The sequence below is a fragment of the Pomacea canaliculata genome, linkage group LG14 (genome assembly GCF_003073045.1).
Source record: "Pomacea canaliculata isolate SZHN2017 linkage group LG14, ASM307304v1, whole genome shotgun sequence".
Classification (NCBI taxonomy): domain Eukaryota; kingdom Metazoa; phylum Mollusca; class Gastropoda; order Architaenioglossa; family Ampullariidae; genus Pomacea; species Pomacea canaliculata.
The window spans coordinates 1,046,014-1,066,542 of record NC_037603.1 but is presented as its reverse complement, the minus strand read 5'-3'; the positions used below and the strand labels follow the sequence as shown (position 1 = coordinate 1,066,542).

At 42.2% G+C, this 20,529-nt stretch overlaps 1 protein-coding gene across 1 annotated transcript; it reads left to right on the top strand.

Moving 5' to 3' along the window:
- Positions 1–2,806: 2,806 nt before the first annotated feature.
- On the top strand, positions 2,807–6,320 carry LOC112554926. Its single transcript, XM_025223000.1, has one exon. It carries the CDS (start codon positions 3,919–3,921, stop codon positions 5,503–5,505), a length of 1,587 nt encoding a protein of 528 aa, XP_025078785.1. The 5' UTR covers positions 2,807–3,918; the 3' UTR covers positions 5,506–6,320.
- The last annotated feature ends 14,209 nt before the right edge of the window (positions 6,321–20,529 follow it).

Genomic DNA, 20,529 nt, shown 5'->3' with positions numbered 1-20,529 from the left:
GACAACGTAGACGTGGTGACCACATCGCAGCCACTCTATGGCCATCAGCAGCAGCACCACAGTTTTACCTGTACCGGGCGGTCCGGTGACAAAGAGTGTGGGAGGCGCCGTGTGTAGCAGGTGAACTTGCTCCGGGAAGAGTGTTATTACAGCAGTGTAGCACTCTCCTGTCCACCACACGGCCTCACCCAGGGTCTTGACACTCACACTTGGAGGACATGTGCATGGCACAGTCACTGTTGTCGCCGGACCACAGAACCTACAATAAACAACAGAACCTGGTGTAAAAAAATGCATCACATACATTGTTTTTATGTAGTAAATACACAATCAGGAAAAATAACAGTGTACAATAAATAGTCATCTTTGTCTTTCCTAGACAAAGTAGCCTTGTGGCATCTGAGTGTCATAAACCTGCTATTTGTCCAAAATAATTTGTCTATTTTTAAGAAAATTGAAGGGAAAGGGAAAACGTAGTAACAAGCGTAGGAATGCAGTGAAGTGTGTAGGTAGTCTGCGTGGATGGAAGGTTTTCTGTGATGTACCTGCACATAGTAGTGTCGTATATTGTAAGTGAACATCGCATTTTTAAGACGATATATTTGTTGCCCAGTTGTTTCTACCTTATGTTTTTAAGTGTATTTTTAATTTATTTTGGTCCCTTAGGTCTTTATGGACTCAAGGTGGGACAGCAGTCCTGACAGGTCTGTTTTGTTTGGGTTCATTGATCTCGAAGCTTAAAGTCTGATAGCAGAGGCTTCAAGACAGGATTTTCTACAGAAGTGACTGCTACGTTACACTTTCTACAGAAATGACTGTAATGAGAGATTTTCTACAGAAGTGTCTGCGAGAACAGAGTTTCATTTTTAAAGACAAACTGCATGTATGTCTGTGAAATTGGTTACTAGTTTCTTCGGTTTTGTTTTTTTTTTTTTTCCTTAGTAGACTTTACAAGTTTGATTTCAGTTTTTACAAACTAGTGTTATCAGTCCTCAATGCCTGACTGCTGACTTTCTCCATGGCTGAGACAGTGAAGGAAGTAATAGTTTTTAAGGAAAAAAAAACTAAACCAGCAAGTTTATCACGACAGACGTTTTGTCCGGTACATCAAAATATTTACACAAGTTGACTTTGTGTCATCATATTGCACTACAATTCTTGTCTTTACCTGGCGACCAGAGTTTTGTACAGCTCGCTGGTCATGTGACTGTCAGGTCCAACCCCAGCCACACGTCGCTGCCACCAGTGTCCGAGTTCCCTCAGCACGTGACTACTGACGTCACACGGTGTCTTGGGGTCAGACAACTGATCACAGCACAGACACAGACCTGTGATGTCGGCCGGGTCTGATGTTGTTCCCAGACACCGACACAGGGTCTGTAAAACAATCCCGTGATCGATTGAAAGAACATATATTCCTATGTTTATCAAGTGTCAGCAAATTATTTTTTAACATGGCAATAAAATCGTAATTGCTGTTATTTGGTGTATCTTGGGTAAACGTTTTACTTCCAAAACAGCAATAGCACTGTGTATGTATTTTGTTAAAATGAAAATATGTTTTACTTAAATGTGGAAAATATTTTTACTTGAGTCAATTGTGTGTCGCCAGCTATAGCCTTCTGTACTTGACGAGCCGTGAGGTTGGGGAAAGCGATGGTCTTAGTGATGCGCAGACCGGGAGCGATGTCGGACACCAGGTGAGACAACATGGCCTCCGCCTTGTCCAGCTGTGACGCGGCGTCTTTCAGCTTTCGTTTTATATTATTATCTATTTTCTGCTGTGACATTTTCAGCTCCTGTAGGTTGTCACCAAATGTCTTCACCTCAAGTACGACCAAACCAAAATGTCGGTGAAGAAGAAGTACATCAAAGTCTCCTTGTTTCCAGTTTCGGGGCAGACACGACGGAAGACTGAGGGCTACAGGTAACTGGGCAACTGCGGCTGAGTAACAAGGTTCACTCAAGTACTCTCCGAACTTCAGCTGACTAAGTCCTACCAAAACTTCTTTGTTCTGTTTACACATTGTCTGCAGACACTTGAGAACCCGATTCATGGCGGCATCGTCTCTGGTGTCACTGTCCTGAACTCCAGGAGGTTGAGGACTGGGAGCCTGACCAGCAGCAGGTGTAGTCATCGCTTGTTTGTTGGACTGACCGGCCTTTCCAGGTGCTGGCTGAAGGACCACAATACTCTCACCAGCAATGGACTCCCTGGTCATCGGCACGCGGTTGAAGTAGACAGGAGGCAGGAAGTAGGCGTCAGAGTCGAGATCAGGGAACGCGGCCTCAACCCATTGTAACCAGAATGTCTGGGCTTGTTCTGATAATGTTAACTGCATCAAAGGCGCTTTAGTACATGAAACTGAAAGCTTGACGTATTACTATAAGTCAATTTATTTCAACTTTTCTTTCACAAACCTTTATCATTTAGTTTTACATAAAACTATTACAGTTTTCGGAAAGGAAAAATTAATACAAATTACCAATGGTATTATTGTTTACCACTTAGTATAGTTCATGTTCAAATCGCTTTTTTTTCAAAATGACACTTTTGCTTATATTTATACTGTTAGATCCTCACGTAGTTTTTATTTAAATAAATGTGTAAAAAGTCAAACAAACCTTTTTATTGATGAGCTTGACTGCTACGTCGACCTGAGATGGAACACCACGTATGGTGACAAACTTTCTACCGAGTACAGGTGACGAGTTGACATCAAAGTCTACGTCAGCGCCTGACTGTTTGCTCACCTCCTCAAGAAGACTTATGTTTACTGTAAAAAATATATTTTTGATTGATGATTTTTATACAAAAATCTAGCCGACAGTTGCATTTCGAATTGTAATTAATACAACAAACTAAACGTTAATTATAGTTTTAATGCTCCTAATACCTTTATACATTCACTACCTTTACTCTTCACCTCCTCTCAGTTATATTATCTCTTTTGGTTATACGCCATTCTCTAGAAAGTACGAACGATCAGAATGTTGACAATAAAATACTATCTTCTTTTGTTTGCTTTCTATTCAACTGTTCTAGTTTGTTCCTCGAGGAAGATCAGCACCTAACAAATAGTACATATCATAAACGGGCTTTGGTCAACAGAAGACCCCAGTGATCGAAGACAACAACATCCTTTCACAGCTGTACTCAACCGCTGGAAAAAATGTTGCAAAGAATATAAATATTTCCAGCTGAATATAGACGCTAATATCCTTCACTATGACAAAAAGAGAATATCAAATCCCTATTCCTACTAGTTCGATGGGCAGAAATCAAAAGGACGGTAGAAAGTTCTTCAGGGTGTTACAACAAAGGTTCCACCACGTAGTGAAATTGAAATGAATTGTTTCTGACACCAGGCCCGTTACCTTGAGATACACCTCGTAACATCATCAGGATACCTGCGAGGTGGATTTTAAGAAGTTGCAACTGAAGACACATTTGGTAGATGTAGAGGACCGGTACGCCAGCATTGTTGTTAGTTTTGGCGGGATCTGCTAGGGCATGGTGAGAGATGGCAAATAGCGGTGATTGGCTATGGGAGATGCCAAATAGCGGTGATTGGCTAGGGTAAAACGGCGTATGGTTCCGACCGTATCAGAGCATCGCAAAAGTTTACCCCTTCCCAGAGGTATATAAGGGCAGAGCTGAGACGAAAGATCAGATCAGAGTCGGCGGAGACAGCGCGCACAGCTACACGACGAAGAAGAGACAGCTCCGACCTCTAGCGCCTCGGGCGATTGACGCAGCCGTGACCATCGTATAAGAAATAAAGGGTCGCACACCTGCTGACTGTTCCTGCCTTTTTGGTTCGAGTGTTGAACTGTTGTTGTCACCATACAGTCCACCTTACCACTCGGTTACATCTTTGGCGCTGCGAGCAGGATCAGTGTCAGCAGGTGGACACAATGGCTGCAGAGGGCGACAGTACAGCAGAGGCTGTACGAACGTGTCATCTATTCCGTCTTCAGAAGTTTGACGGAGGGCCAAGTGTCGACGAGTTTGAAAGAGAGGTCGAGATAGGTCTTGCCCTAAGCCCGATGCCTGAGAGTGCCGCGTGTGTTTATATTCTGAACGCGCTGGAGGGACCTGCCAGACGGCGAGTTCTGATGTTCCCTCATGACATGATAGACACGCCGGAAAAGATTTTGGATGTGTTGAGAGAGGCATACGGCGAGCGGAAAGATGTTATAGACATTATCACCAGTTTTTATAACCGCCGACAGCAGAGTGAGGAGTTGGTCATCGAATATGCTGCGACACTGAGAAATTTACAGGCGGAAGCAAATCGCCTGCTGAGCGACGCCATATCCAGTACACACCTGGCGACACGCTTTGTGAAAGGACTTAAACACAGCCAGGTCCGACGTGAAACATCCAGACAGCTGGCCGACCATGGGTCTTCTTTTGTCGATCTCCTTAAGACGGCACGACGGGTAGAGACAGAGGAGATGTGTAATGACAGGGAGGATGAGATACACCGTCTGACTGCACGAATAACACAGTTGGAGATGGAGGCGGCAACCCGACTTCACACGACACAACAAAGTGATTTCCCCTCCGAGGCTGATCGTCATCACAAACATAAATATTTGCGACGACAGCAGACAAGACAACGGAGCGGCCAGCGACCAGCAGCCCCCCCCCATGACAGCGATGGTGGAGGGGGCAGAAGGCGAGGTTTCTGCAGGTGGTTCAACGTGGCAAAGGGATGGGGGTTCATCACACCTGATAATGGCGGTCAAGACGTCTTTGTCCACCATTCAGTTATTCACAAGGCAGGCTTTCGCAGCCTAGGCAAAGGTGAATTGGTGGAATTTGAACCCAGACTGTCATACAAGGGCATTGAAGCCACGTTCGTCTGTGGTATCGGAGGAGTGAAATGCCGAGGCAGTGATCGCCGGCAGATTTCAAGAGAAAAGTTTCAAAACAAGCCAGTGGTGCAACTACAACAGCGGCAACCACAACGACGGCAGAGCGAAGCAGAAGTGCAGCGGGACAGATTCCACGAGCGGAGTGGCCGGGGTACCTGTAATATCACCAGCCAGCCAGTTGTTGATGACAGTGCTGTGTACACAGTCAGGCCCCTTGTTGACGGCCCTGCACGTGCCCGCAGAAACGACATCAAAGCAGCGAAGTCGTCTCCGCAGTTAGAGGACAGTCAACTGCCGGAGACACAGAATTGTCAGGAATACGACAGTGACGAAGAAACTCCGTTTTGGTATACTACTGTCCCACCCCGTCAAGCCAGAACTACAGGGATACCAGAAGTGACTGTGCCTGTGGTTGCAGAAGTGACAGTACCTGTGGTTCCAGAATTGACAGTGCCTGTGGTTCCAGAATTGACAGTGCCTGTGGTTCCAGAAATGAAAGTGTGTGTGATGCCAGATATGACAGTGCCTGTGGTGCCCGATATGACAGTAACTGTGATTCCAGAAGTGACAGTGCCTGCAGAGCACAGCAAATTGCAGCGGCTTGCTGTGAGACAGGCATAAACTCAGATGCATAGAAAAGTGGTGTGTGACACTATTCACTGACACTGTGGATAACACGTACATATGTTGTAACCATTAGTTGTCTATGTTGCTATTCATTTCATTTTGCTACGGCTGCGTCTACGAAATGTCATGACACACGAGACAGATGGACGGAATGCCTGCCCTTATATACACCTCGTGCCCATGCAGCAGTTATTTTGGGAAAAGAATAATCAGTCGGTCAGATTCAGCTGTTAGGCGTAGTACAGATATTTTGTTTACAAGGCAAATCTTTACTCTACTAGGTAAATAATACCAGCGGCTGATATGACTAGGCGTTGCTTGCGGCAGCAACAGATCTTCTTTAGAGGTTTAAATATTGAAGTCCCCCCGAGGCCAGCATAATTAGGTGAGCTTGTATATCAGCCCTAGTGTTGCTAGCTAAAGCTCATCAGCGAGGACGCTGTTGGAGAAAGAGTCGGCGGGGATGTAGAGGACCGGTACGCCAGCATTGTTGTTAGTTTTGGCGGGATCTGCTGGGGCATGGTGAGAGATGGCAAATAGCGGTGATTGGCTATGGGAGATGCCAAATAGCGGTGATTGGCTAGGATAAAACGGCGTATGGTTCCGACCGTATCAGAGCATCGCAAAGTTTACCCCTTCCCAGAGGTATATAAGGGCAGAGCTGAGACGAAAGATCAGCTCAGAGTCGGCGGAGACAGCGCGCACAGCTACACGACGAAGAAGAGACAGCTCCGACCTCTAGCGCCTCGGGCGATTGACGCAGCCGTGACCATTGTACGAGAATAAAGGGTCGCACACCTGCTGACTGTTCCTGGCTTTTTGGTTCGAGTGTTGAACTGTTGTTGTCACCATACAGTCCACCTTACCACTCGGTTACATATACATGACAATGAAAGGCATCTATCCGTGTACGAGTTAAGGAACAAATAAACGAAATATTTCTCAGAGAATAACACGAAAACCAAACTCACCTGTATTCTGAAGTAGTGCAGCCTGTTCGTCGGTCACGGCGTGTAGGTAAACTTTGACTCTTCCGCCGCCTCTAGAACTTTCTCCTCCAGGGCCTCCTTTCCAGCATTGTCCCTGTAATATTTATTACAAATTTACATGGAAACATTCTAGACTGAACTCCATATACACAGCTTGTCTGATAAAAATACGCATAAGAGTATAGTTTACAACAGTGATGCCCAACCTTTTTCGGCCTGCGGGCCATATCCATTTCGGACAGCCGTGTCGCGGGCCACTTCACCGCAAAAATACAAAAAAGAAAAAAACATAGAACAGATACCATTTTTATTAGAAGCAAGTTGTACTTACCATTAATTATGTAGTAATTAGTGACATATTTGAAGTTGTCTTGTTAAAATAAAAGTTAGAACTTGTCTGAAAATACATTTTAATCGAGGTACCCCAAGGCGATCCGTCCTGTTTTCCACAGGAAAATGACGAAATTCAAACGCTGTTTCGGTATTGTTTCCTTATCAGAACCCCATTGTTTTATACTTTGCTAGAAAGCCCGGAGTCTGTATTTTCAATCTCTTTAACGACTGATTTAAATATTAATCAATCAAAAGATCACTAATCCCCTGTGGAATGTCGCGTCTCTCGTTCTCAAACACTGGTTTCCTCCCAAGACGAAAATCTAGAATGAAATCCATCGAAAGATTGAGAGACGCCCCTACGTAGAGATAAATACTTCTTCTTCCCTTTTTTTTTTTCGTTTTTTTTTTTCTAAGGTTTTCTTTATTACTAACATGCCGATTTCCTTTACTGTGGGCAGAAGCTTCGTTGGCCGGACGGCACCGTGTCGCCGTCCGGATATGGCCCGCGGGCCGTAGGTTGGGCATCCCTGGTTTACAATAATTTTTACAAATCTTTTAAGTTTCTTTTTAACATTTATGCAAGTTGTAACCTCTTTAACCTTGACCGTCTAACCCCAACAGAGTCAAAGTCCTGGGTTGACTACACCTTGTCTCACCTGTTGTGAAGCAGACGGCGGGTGACCAGACATGGCTGACAGTGGTCTCCCCTCAGCAGGACCAAGTCTATAAGAGGCAGCGACTGTCGTCTGCGGTCTGTCAGGACAGGATATAGACTGTCATGTCCTCCCTGTGCTTGATGATGGTAGACAGCTAGGATGTCAAATATGGGCGACACTAGCTGTAGTGAGATATTTATTGTCCAAGGCATTCCACATTGTTAGCGCCACTTGTCAAAATATATCACGTGACTAACTGTAGTAATTAATACAATTCCTGTATACGTACACCTATACAACAAAAGCTAACTATAGCACGTGTTATTTTTAATACCAACTCATTTATGAAATCCGAATCGTTTTTATTACATGTAATATTACTGTTTACACCTGATTATAACACAACAGCAGGTGCTATAGCGGGACAACACAAAGGTAGATAATTGACTTAACCGCGAAATAAAAGTTTGTCTACCTGTACAGGTGAGATGGCATCGCTCTGTCACTAATGGCGTCTACACCATTTGTACAGGTAGAACTTGATCTTATTGCCAGCCCTATTAACCCCCTCTCTGTCCGTGCTGGCTTTGTGAAGCAAATGTTTAAACAACCCATAGTACATCCAGAGCTCTGCCACCCCGACCCTCACCCTACTTACCTCCTCGTCCACCAAAGCTGGCAATACCTGAGACCTGAAATCTCACAATCTGTCAACTGTGTTCTGTCGCTTTTGTCTGTGGTGGTGGTATCCTACTATACAGGTACATGGATAGAACTACAAGAAATAATATACACCTTTCTGTAAGTGAATGGACTGGGTTGTGTGTATAATATTCCGTAACTATGGCAATATCTGACTTACCTCTGTTGCTCTGGTCAGAAAAGAAAGTGGAAAGATGGCGGATCAAGTCATTTCTACTCGATGTTTCTTCCGGGTGTCAACGAAGTCTACCGTATCGGGTTTTCCCACATCATACAACAAAACTATAAATATCTAGCTTCAGCATCGAAAAAGCGACCACTTGCTCCAGACATTATATTGTTATATTGAAGGTAAGTCACCTTGTGAGATAAATATAACTTTTTAGATTTCATAATAATTCGACTTTCCAGTGGTTCCAAGTATTGCTGTGCCAGACGAAAAGATTTAAAGTTGTAAAAATAATCGAACTATTAATCACCTAGTATAAACAATGTTTAACACTGCTGTTTTGAAACTGCTGAGTGCTGCATACGGTTCGCAATAGCGAGAGAGTGTGTGTGTGAAAAGAATAAATAACCTATTATAATATTTGCAGAAAATAGCATCAACCTGAAGTTGGGAGGGTGGTTTTAACACTATAACATCATGATCAATATTAATCTTGCACAAATGTAAATAAAGAAGATGATACAAAATTAATCAAAATATAAGGACATAAATATATATATTATGTCAACTTAGTCTGTATTAATTTCGTGACTACAATTTAAATTCTTATACTGTAGGTTTAATTGATTGTAAAGATATTTTAATTTTCATTTTACTAAATATGTTTGCTAATGGCATTTTCTTTTCACAGCAAATGTGTCTTTGATTTCACAGCAGGCGCAGAAGCTTTTGTTCTGGTGTCAGGTTGCTGTGTGAGTTCTTTTAAACATGAAAAAAATCATCTTTCTTATTATGAGAATTTAATTGCTCATTTTTTAACATGACATAGCACAATCCTCCAATATACTGTACAATCTCTATTTCCTCATCAGCCACCTCGCTTAAATCAGTTGCATACTGGTTATTAGCCAAGTTGTAGTTTTCCTTTTATCATCATTTCAAATACCATTAAGCAGATCCATATTGATGCGGAGATGGGATATGCCTTTCAATATCTTTACAATCAATTAAAAATTGCTTGTGAAAATTTCAATATGCTTTTTCTTTTGCAACAGTTTTCAACCTGCTCTTCTTCACTATACACAGGTTAAGAAACTGTAAATCATGAAGTAGTGCAGGTCCTGAAAATGTATAGATATACAATGTTATCTCATTTGAAATAATTTAAGAACAGTTTACTGGTGCCACATTATTGATTTATGAAAAGTGTATTTAAAAGAACAAAAATAAAGTTGAACTTAAAATAACTAAATGTAGGATCAATACCTTTCACATCATATCATTGTCTAGAGGAAAACGCACTAATAATATAAAGAAGAAAAAAATTGCTTCTACATACACTCAGTATTTGCTTCAAATTGCTGGTATCTTTTATACATTGTCAATAATGTACTCAAAACAGTGCAAAACTTTCCAGATGTATACTTACCACCAACATTAGGGATTATTTCCTATACATTGTCTTAAATGTTGTCATCTGACATCAAGTCCCATAAGACTCTTCCAAGACCTCCAGGCAGACCTGATCATGCCAATTATGATTAAGCAAACATTGTCTACAAATTTAAGTAAAAAAGCAAAAGAGATAATGAAAGAAAATGGCTAGTTTTCTAACTCTATATATTTTTATTCAGGTAGAAACTAAACTAAACAGTCCCTAAACGATTTGCCGTCTTGTGCATATTTATTTCACGGGAACTAGACACATATTTATTTATCAGGGCTGTGTAATTCGCAGAAAAAGATCTAGGTACCAAGAGAATGCAAATGCAAAGCCTATAGTCAGCACACAACAAAATGTTTGAAACTAAGTCTTTCCATCCGAAATACATTTATTTAAAATAACTAGATACATTTCTCATTTAGTTTTTGTTACAGGTGGTGAATCATTTACGCTGGTTCCTCCAGAAGTCTTTCATGATATTGGAGAGTAATAAAATAATAATATTGACAAATGTAGGAGGTGCAGTATGTGTACTTATATAGAACACTCCAGTTCAATCTTCATATTCAACAATGGAAATGCTTTTGTTAGAAGTATATGCAGATTTATTATTTTCATGCAAAACAAACAACAATGAATTGAACATTTCAGATGATTATGTTTTCAACTGGGAAATTTTAAAAATGTACTTTATATCACATAGATATTCATGATGGTATTTTTGAATAAAACATGAAATATTAAGGAAAAGCCGCCACGGTTTTTGTACTTTAGAGAAGGAAGCTACATATAATTTTCCAAAGCTGGCTTAAAATTATAAATTGTTTAATTCAAGTTCTAAACACAGACTATGACATAATTTGGGAGGTGTACACAGCAGGTTTGTCTTGACATCCACAGTCAATTTGGACATTTAACAAGTTTTAATGTACAAGTCTAATACATGTTACAGTACCAGTGTTCTACAGTTTAGATTCCAGTAGACACTGATCAGCTTCTGAATGACATGGAAGTGCAGTGTCTACATTCTTAAACAGTTGCAATTAAGATGTTATGAAGTTCTGAAATGGCTACACCTGGGTCCAGTGAAAAGTGCTAAATATTAACTCTAAAGAGAGAAACATGTCCGTCACAATCCCACCAGCAGCATGTAGTAAATATCAACATTACTGCTTTTTACTAGTTACTTGGCATCGCAAAAGAATAACAAGCAAGATAATAATCTATTGATATAGAAACCTTTCACAGAAGAATAATTCAAACAACACCTTTACATAACCTAATGCGATGGTAAGTACTCAGTGCTCGCTTGTCAAATTGTCATGAATCAATTGTTCTAAAAAATATTTCTTTCGTGCAGCATCAACACCACTGAGAGCCAGACAACAATATTCAAAGCCATCAAAGCGGCTTATGCCTAGACAGTTGCACATTTCTGAAAAAAATCTTTTTGACTGTCAGATAAAACACACCAGGTGATGTACCAAGCAGCCAGAATTCCATCCGTCATCTGAGTCACCTGAAGAAAACAAAATACCTGATGATGCAAAAGAATGCACAACAAAGATAAGACAACGAAAAACTTTGTAGCTCCTGGACAGTGAACTTGAATCGAGTTAAAAAAGAATTGCAATTCATGGAAATCAAAATAAATCTGGCACAGGCTGAGGTAGCAAATACTAGATGGAAAAACAGATGGAAAATGAATTGGTAATGCTGGCTGCTCAAAGTGTTGAGGTGGATGTTGCTATTCAGCTAAAGTCAAATTGAATACTAAATAATGTGACCATTCAGTTAGAAATTATGACAGCACACTGGAACAATGATTTTTGCTACTTTGGCAAGGATGTATCTGGTCACACTACATATTCTAAAGCATTGGATATTAAAGGGGAGGAGTTTATGTATTTCTAAAGCATGATGCAAACAAAAGGGTGCAATATATTACAACATGGAGTAAAGACACATACTAATAAGCCCACAAGCAAAACTTGTGCATTTTAAGTCTAACAAAGCAAAGACAGTATTTACCTTAGTTGTACCTGAAGAAAATGGAAACAATTTTTGAGAACATCATTGGTTCTCTCAATGGTGCTCCGTGTTGAGCTGTGGGCACATTTGAACTTTTCCTTGTCTGTATTTAAAAAAGGAGATACTAAGCAAGTCCCTCAGCTGGTAGCCACTGTCTCCCATATTCATCCCATGTCAATGCCAAAAGTGTCAGCCACTACAACTTGCATTGTGCATGTTGCATAAAATTGTAATGCCAACATCACCTGCAAAAGACATAGGAAATATTATTGACCTCAATGATTTATATATTTTAGTATTCACATCTCAACGAAACTGTCCACTTTTAGTTAATGACGATGTGAACATTAACCTATTATGATTATCTACCTCTTGAGCCACATGCTTACAACTTGAGACATACTGCAAGTGTAACCGGACTGACCGACCACACGCTAACACCATATGCTACAACCTTATCTTAGCGCCAAATCAGTCCTGTCCTCTTTGTTGTTCAAGGGAAGAGGACGGAAGTTCCCAAGGAGAATTTTCCACTCTATGAAAATCCTAGCTCTCGTTAGTCGGGTGAGTCGTCTAGTCTTTTGCCTCGCGTTGTGTTCTTTTTTACCTATCACTTACACGCACCCGAACTCAGCCGACCTTGGAGTCCACAAAAGACCCTGCTTTACTTTCTAACTAAAGTGTCTTTGCAATCGGTGCGTCAATTCCGCCGGACCTTCTCGTGTGTTCTTTTCTCTGCTGCTGTGTCATTCCCAGCGGACCACAGCGCCTCGCGGCACCAAGGTACTTCTCGCTAGCTGAGGTGTGGGGTGGAGGGACTAGGCACTGTCAGCTGTACCTGCTGACCTAAAGCTGACGTAAACAGCGCTCCCGCTACAGCAAGGAACTGCCTGTCAAATTGATAAACATGTCTTAAATCAAACTATATAAGAGATTCGGGTGCTCTGCTACTATAATCTGTGTTGTTTTACTTAAATACAATGCCATCAATTTTTAATAATGTTTACATACTCTAAAACAACACTCGGAGCACAGTGGATGGGCCAGAATCGTGAGTCTGCTCATATGACCCAAATACAGCAAACTGTGAATTTTCTTGGATTATTGTTGTCACCAGAGTAAAAGTAGAAAATTTTCGAACCTTTATTGCAAAGTTCAAGTTTTTTCCTTTCCAGATATGTATAGGTTTTGGGTCTCATGTTTACCTGAGAGCAGAAATAATAACAACAAACATAACCCAATGTCGTCAACACCGTTTAAAGTTATACGCCATTGTTTTATTATGTAATTATATTTTGATGTCATTCTAACATTATTAAATATTTTTAACGTACGTTTCCAATTTTGTGTAGAAATAGTGTGATCATATTTATTACTTAGATTACTATGATGATTTTATCATTACATCTTTATAATGAAGACAAGTACGACACTATTTTAAAACTTACAGAATCTTTATATTTCACATTTAATACTTTGCCTGATACTTTAGTTGACCCTATGAGAACCAGTGCTCTTAATTGCATGAGTACGTTTGTGAAGAGGATTCAGCTAACGGTCATTGTGTTGATCAGTAAAAACAATAGAATCAGCCCTTCACTCCTCCTACTCAGGACAATTAACCACGAAGCAACCAGGAACATAAAGTGCAGCAACAAATAGGATGAGTGATTCATCAGCGCAGTCAGCTCTGTTCTGTGCCATGCAAATATGTTTTATGACAATGTGCGAGTTTTTCTAGCAGTACATGAATCAGTCTGTATCTCAACAGGATTACATAAAATGCATGCTTGCTTTTGTATCCAATGATGCCAAAGTACAGGGTTGGGCGCTTGTTTATGCTCAATCCTTGTCGGGCCTCTTTAGGGATATACATATACCTCTTCTTTTGTACCCGCCTCCCGGCTCAATGCTTGAGACATGATTCTTCACAAAGTGCGAAAAAGGTAGAAAAGCCGAGAAAGGGAGAAACGGCAAGTCGTTATGTACGAGGGTAACAGAATAAGCAAAAAGTTATACTTTTTTACCTCTAGCCCTCAATCTAAAGAAAAGGAAACTGAAAGACTACTCCAAAACGAATAAAGGAATTAAGAACGGGAAAATTAAAGAGGGAAAGCACGATAGATGTTAACTCCGGCACCTTCAATCTCTGGTCAAAGTTTTGGTCAGATTATCATAAAGAAACAAGCTGATCTCGGAAGTTTTTTTTTATTATTTTATAACGTTCTTTAATATTATTATCTTTCAAAAACTATCTTCGTTCGCAATCCTAACTGATTTGAAATTCTAGCATTTATTGTAATTTTTATCTGCTTGCTGAGCAAAATGCCGGCTGACAGCGGGTCATGCGAATTGCTGGTCTTGAAAAATCGAAAAATGAACAAGCCTTTATAAGGATTAATAATGTTCTATCTGATTCTTAGTATAGCAGGAACATTTGTACATGGTCATGAGATATAACAAAAATAATTATACATAGATGTAAACAACAACAAGCAAACATACACCTCGTTAATACAAGTTCATGTTATTTTACACACGCTTACCAAGTTTATCTCAAAGCAAATCATTTTCTAAAGATAAAAAGATTAAGTATTAAAATATTTTAATGCATTAAACTTGGTAGCTCTTTTTTTTTTGGGGGGGGTGGGGGGAGGGGGCAGAGAACTATTACTAGTCTCGTGTTTGATGGACAAAAATTAAACCCCACAACTAGGATGTTGATCATGTTGCTGCATCTTAACTCAAGCACCTTCATTCCATCTCAGCTCATTGTTTCGGCGGATTCTCAGAAAAAAACACGGCAGTCCCGGATCTTTTTTTAACGTTCTTTATCATCACTATCTGTTCAAGAGTGATCCTCTCTCGCGATCCTCAGTTCTGGCAATTACCACAATTACCGTCTGCCTGCTGCGCAAAATGTCCGTCGACAGTGTATCACACAAATTGCACGTCTAGGAAACAGTCGATAGAAATACTGTTTAAAAGCTACTCAAAATGTAGAAGATTAATTATTTTAAAGAATTAACGTACTGTGAAGAGCTGCTACAGCCAGTAAGAGCGATGGAGCAACCCAGTTTGCTGTGTGTGAACACCACATGTCAGGATGTAGAAGCAAGCTGCGTGCTAGCTGTCCTTGGATGATGCTGTTGACGCGGAAGAATACATCGTTCGGTCAGTTTGCGGAACTAGATTCTGTTATGCCAAGAATCTCAGTGTGCAAGACCGTATTGTAACGACTGTAATGTATACAAGGCACCTCGTTAGCCAATTGTGCCAAAATATGTTTTCTAGATACGTTAGTATGTAGGAACACTTTGACAGGTCTCCGATAGGTATCGGCGAAAAAAAAAAACCGGGCAGTTCTAAAAATAGCTTCTGGGGAGTCCCCGATCTCAATGCGTTGCCTCACGTGATTGTCTACCATTTACTTCCTTGTTCTTGTAGGCATGGTAACAAGACGCTAGGAAAGCAAACTTTTGCCATTTAGAGATTAAAATTTTATAAGAAAAAATTGTCAAATGTAAACAGAGAGAGAGAATGAGCGATTGCCACTTTGGATTATTCGGACGTTCAAAGTCTGCAATTATCGTGTTAAATTACTTTTTAAAAACCATGATAAATGCAGACTGTCAGTGTCCGTTGTGTAGGCGAACACTTACACTAATTTGCTAGAAACAATTCTATTGACTCCAACCCCCAGCGTACGTCCCCAATAACGAACAGAAGGTAATTGAGTGTGTCAAGAAAATTATTAACAATCACGAGTTTTTACTACAGAATTCACTAAAGATGCAATGACTTGAAAATTGCATTTGTAAAGATCCAAAATCTGTAATGACGTCATATCTATTACATCATAAGGTGACGACGTAATGATAGACTGAAAGTAGAAGAGGACAAACACTAAAAGACAATTGTTGGTGTAAGAGACTGACACACGACTACAGCAGGTGACAGGTGTGTCAGTGTCAGTGTCAGTGTCAGTGTAAGTGTCAGTCATCTTCTCCGCTTGTCGTGAGGGGAGACAATCACAAGTTGTGACGTACAGCGGGACATGAGGTCAAGTCGTGGAGAGGTAAAGTTTAACTGTCCTATATACATAGGTCTAAATAAACCGTGATCAAGGTCATCCAGACAGACGACGACTTTTCTCTCCAGACCACGAACACGATGTCCACCCGCCACCCACACCACGTCACTGCGGGCCGTGGCCACGTCCTCGATGTCATCATCCTTCATCACCCGCACTGGGATACCCGCTTCTTGCAGTCCTGTGACCACACCCGACTGATTACTAACGTCATCCCAGTACAACACCAGCACGTCTCTCCACTGTAGACAGGGTGGTGTTGTGCCGCCACTGGTAGAGGTCAATGTTGTAGATGTCGTTGTGCTTCTCCCTGTTAACATGGATATAAACAATAGCATCGTGACGTCATCACGTAAACTGTAAGACACACGTCACTAACACAGTCTTATTTACAAGATTGTTACTCACCCTTTCGTTATTTATCACATAGGTAAGTGTTTAACTGTAAACAACGTTACACTACACAATACACACACCTACCTGTAACACCAACACGGAGACTGTGTAGGAAACTGGCCACCTCACGACCGCACGTCACACAGTCATGTATCGTGTGACGTAAATGATCCTGACCTCTGTGATACAGTCGTGTGATTGGCGGGCCGTCTGTGAGGTCGGGCACACCTCGCTCACTGTACGGGCGTACATCACAGTGTGTAGTGATCTTCGTGTCCTGCTCGACTTCCCTGACGACGGCCGGAGGAGAGCGGAGGGGTCTGGTTAAATATTCCACTTGCCAGCCAGCGGGTGTGTATCTATGGAAACAACTTGCCGCCCACAGATGGAGACGAGGAACTCGTGTCAGCAGCTCCTCACACAAAGTCTGGAAGTTGTTGATTCTGTAGTCAGGACTGTAACACAGGATGTAGCTACACGCGTTACACTGTGTACTATTATTAATGTGTCATTCTGTTTGTCTATCATGTGTAAAATTGTTACCAATGATGTCATCAAGTAAGTGATGTCACAATACTGACACGTGTTGCAATACAATCTGTGTAACAGCCGATGTTTTAAAACAAATCTATGTTGACAACACAACACCTCCATCAGGTGTCACAACTGTTGAGCAAACATCACCTGTTAAGCACCAAATAGTTGTAATCCAGTAAATGCAGACAGCATCTACCTGTGTGTCTATCATCACATCACACGCTGTACAACTCACCTCAAATCACTCCCAACTTCATCAGTGATGACGTACAACGACCCTCCGCTCGCCGCCTGTGACAAGTCGTTGACGGCCTTCTTTACGTTTTCGCCATCAAGCTCATACTGCAGGAGGTGAGGCTGACCGGGTGATACACCTGCTGACTGTTGTGTCTTTACTGTCTGCAGCAACAGGTAATACAACATGATGCACGCTGCACGACTCCCTATCGACGTACAGAGAACGTAGACGTGGTGACCACATCGCAGCCACTGTATGGCCATCAGCAGCAGCACCACAGTTTTACCTGTACCGGGCGGTCCGGTGACAAAGAGTGTGGGAGGCGCCGTGTGTAGCAGGTGAACTTGCTCCGGGAAGAGTGTTATTACAGCAGTGTAGCACTCTCCTGTCCACCACACGGCCTCACCCAGGGTCTTGACACTCACACGTGGAGGACATGTGCATGGCACAGTCACTGTTGTCGCCGGACCACAGAACCTACAACAAACAAATGTTGGATATTTGAGCTCATCTTACTATTAAAATGACGAACTATATATACATTTTTAGCGATTTACATTATTTACTACTATGATAAGAAACAAAACCAAAAATTGGAAAAGTTACTAAATTCTGTTTCTCTCTCTGTCACTAACGGTCTACTGTCTACTAAGAGTTGTACATGTCGCGGTGAAGCATGAATTCTTCTCTCTAACTTTATTCTCTTCACCAATAAATACTGTCACCTCCGCAATCCAACGCAAACCGGGAAACAATAGTTATTGTTAACTTTGTGAAAATAGTTTAGCTGAGTGAATAAACAAAGTAACCTCACATAACTATTACAAACTGTACAGAATCTTCATAAAATATTGACAGTAAAACCTCGATTTCACGTTTCTCAAGTGACCGCCATAATAAACGTGACACAGAGGAAACACTTTATTTGCTTCACGTGACATCCAGACATGGAGAAAGTATGACAGACACCGCATGTCACAATCCTGTCTAAACATATTACAATGTCAAAGTCCAACAGGTGAGCAGCAAGGTTGTGACGTGTGTACACAAGACTTTATGTCCCCGTAGGGATGAACTCATCCAAGGTGGCCTGTCCTGTGAGTTGTGCTCGTATTTACAACATCACGTTTCCCAACATGTCGCTGCCCCCAGGGGCCTGAAGGCAAACTTCCCTCACGTGTCCAGCGCTGTCAAGGCTTCCGACACTTGTTGGTGGTGGACCTGTTGATTCTCAATAGTCGTCGTCGTCACTTACGGCGTTGCCATCAACTCCATCTCCACTGTGTGTCACAGACGCAGCTTCCTCGCACATTTTGTGAAGAGAAAGTTCACAGCGAGTTTCCAAGCTCTCGTCGCAGATAAAAAAAATCGTCGAAGTTGAATTTAGATGCACCAGAGGTTACTCTGTCCCAGTCATCTCGTACAACTTCATCATTCAGCCTCACATCGCCAGTATCATCACCGTCATGTACAACGTCCGACACACCTGACTGAACATTGAAACGAGCCTTGGCGATACAGTCCTCGTGTTTGACTATATCTATCTATTCCTCTTCGTGCATCAGGCTGCACATTAGGCCTCAACCAGAGTCTGCCACCGATGTCGATCGGCTGAAACCCGCTCTAGGTGACCCCATGTCCAGCCCTTTCCCTTCATCTCCCTTTCCACTGTTCTTCTCCAAGTTACCTTTGGGCGGCCTCGTTTTCTTCGGCCGTCTGGAGTCCATCGTAGGGCGACTGTGGAGAGGTTTGCTGTCTGCTGGCGGAGCACATGTCCAATCCATCGCCAACGCCTTCGTTGAACCTGCGTGGGGATGGACTCGGTTTCAGTTCTTCGGTGGAGTTCTTCGTTGGTGATGGTGTTTGGCCAAAAGATGTTAAGTATGCGCCTAAGGCATCTGTTTTGGAAGACGTCAAGCTTGTTACTGATGGTTTTGGTCATCTTCCATGATTCTGATCCGTAAAGGAGGGTGCTGATCACATTTGACTTGAAGATTCTCAGTTTGATCTTCTGGCTGATGTTTTTTGCCTTCCATGTGCTCCTGAGTGAGGCGAAGGCCTTGTTGGCTTTCGCCAGTCGGGCTCGAATCTCTCCACCTCCGCATCCCCGGTGTTTGACATTTTGGACCCAAGATAGGTGAAACTGTCAACTTCCTCAATGTCTTCTCCATTTAGTTTGATGCTGTCTTGGACTCTGGCGTTCACTCTCATACTTTTCGTTTTCTTTGTGCTGAACTTCAAGCCAATGTTTCCAGCTGTTTCTGAGAAGGCCTTTGTTTTTTCCTACATGTCTTGGTGGCGGTGTGACAGCAGGGCAATGTCATCAGCAAAGTCCAAGTCTTCCAGCGTTGTTGTTGCTGTCATAGTCATGGTCCATCTGATCCCTCTCCTCTCACTGTCGGTGGAAGTCTTCATGATCCAGTCCATGGCCAGGATGAAGAGGAACGGCGACAGAATGCAGCCCTGCTTCACCCCGGTACTGACGTTGAAGGGGTCTGTGAGCTCTGTGTCACAGACAACCTGGGATTTGAAATCGCTGTACAGCATTGCAATGACCTAAACAAGTTTTGCAGGGACTCCATAATGCCTCAGGATCTTCCATAAGGATTCGCGGTGGATGCTGTCAAAAGCCTTCTCCAGGTCGATGAAATTGATGTACAGCGGTGTGTTCTATTCGTTGCTCTGCTCCAGAATCTGTTGCAGAATAAAGATGTGTTCAGAGCAGGATCGCCCAGGGCGAAATCCTGCTTGCTGTGGTCGGAGGTCTTTCTCAAGAGTTGCCGTCAGTCTTGACAAAACAATCTTGCTGAAGACCTTGCTGGTGAGGGAAAGAAGTGTTATGCCCCTCCAATTATTGCAGACTCCAAGATCTCCTTTCTTGGGTAACTTGAAGATGAGCCCCGTCTTCCACGCAACAGGGAGCTGCCCTGATTCCCAAATTTGCCTGAAGATTTCAGTCAGCTTGGGAGCTGTCACATTTATATCTGCCTTCAACATCTCTGCTGTTATTCCATCTGCCCCTGGTGCTTTGCCGCTCTTCATTGTCTTGACTGCTGCTGTCACTTCTTCCAGGCTTGGTGGGTCTGTGCAGATGTCGAGGTCTATAGCTGCTGGCTGGATGTCTGCAAGCTGAGGGGGATCTGGTCTGTTCAAAACCGACTCAAAATGTTCCCTCCAGCACTGTAGTTTTCCTGCCTCTCCCTCGATGACATTACCGTTCACGTCTTTCACTGGCACATCACTGTTCTTAAACCCGTTGTTTAGCTGTTTGTTTATCTTGTACAGTGTCTTCAGGTCATTTTTACTTGCTGCATTTTCTGCTTCATCTGCCAGTTTCTCTATGTGGTCTCTTTTGTAGGTTCTTGCCATCCTCTTTACCTCTTTGTTTAGTTTTGTATATCTTTGTGTGAGTTGTTCCTTCAGGCGT

Excerpts from the sequence above, each read along its gene's own strand:
- LOC112554926 (XM_025223000.1), top strand. The coding sequence starts at position 3,919 with ATGGCTGCAGAGGGCGACAGTACAGCAGAGGCTGTACGAACGTGTCAT.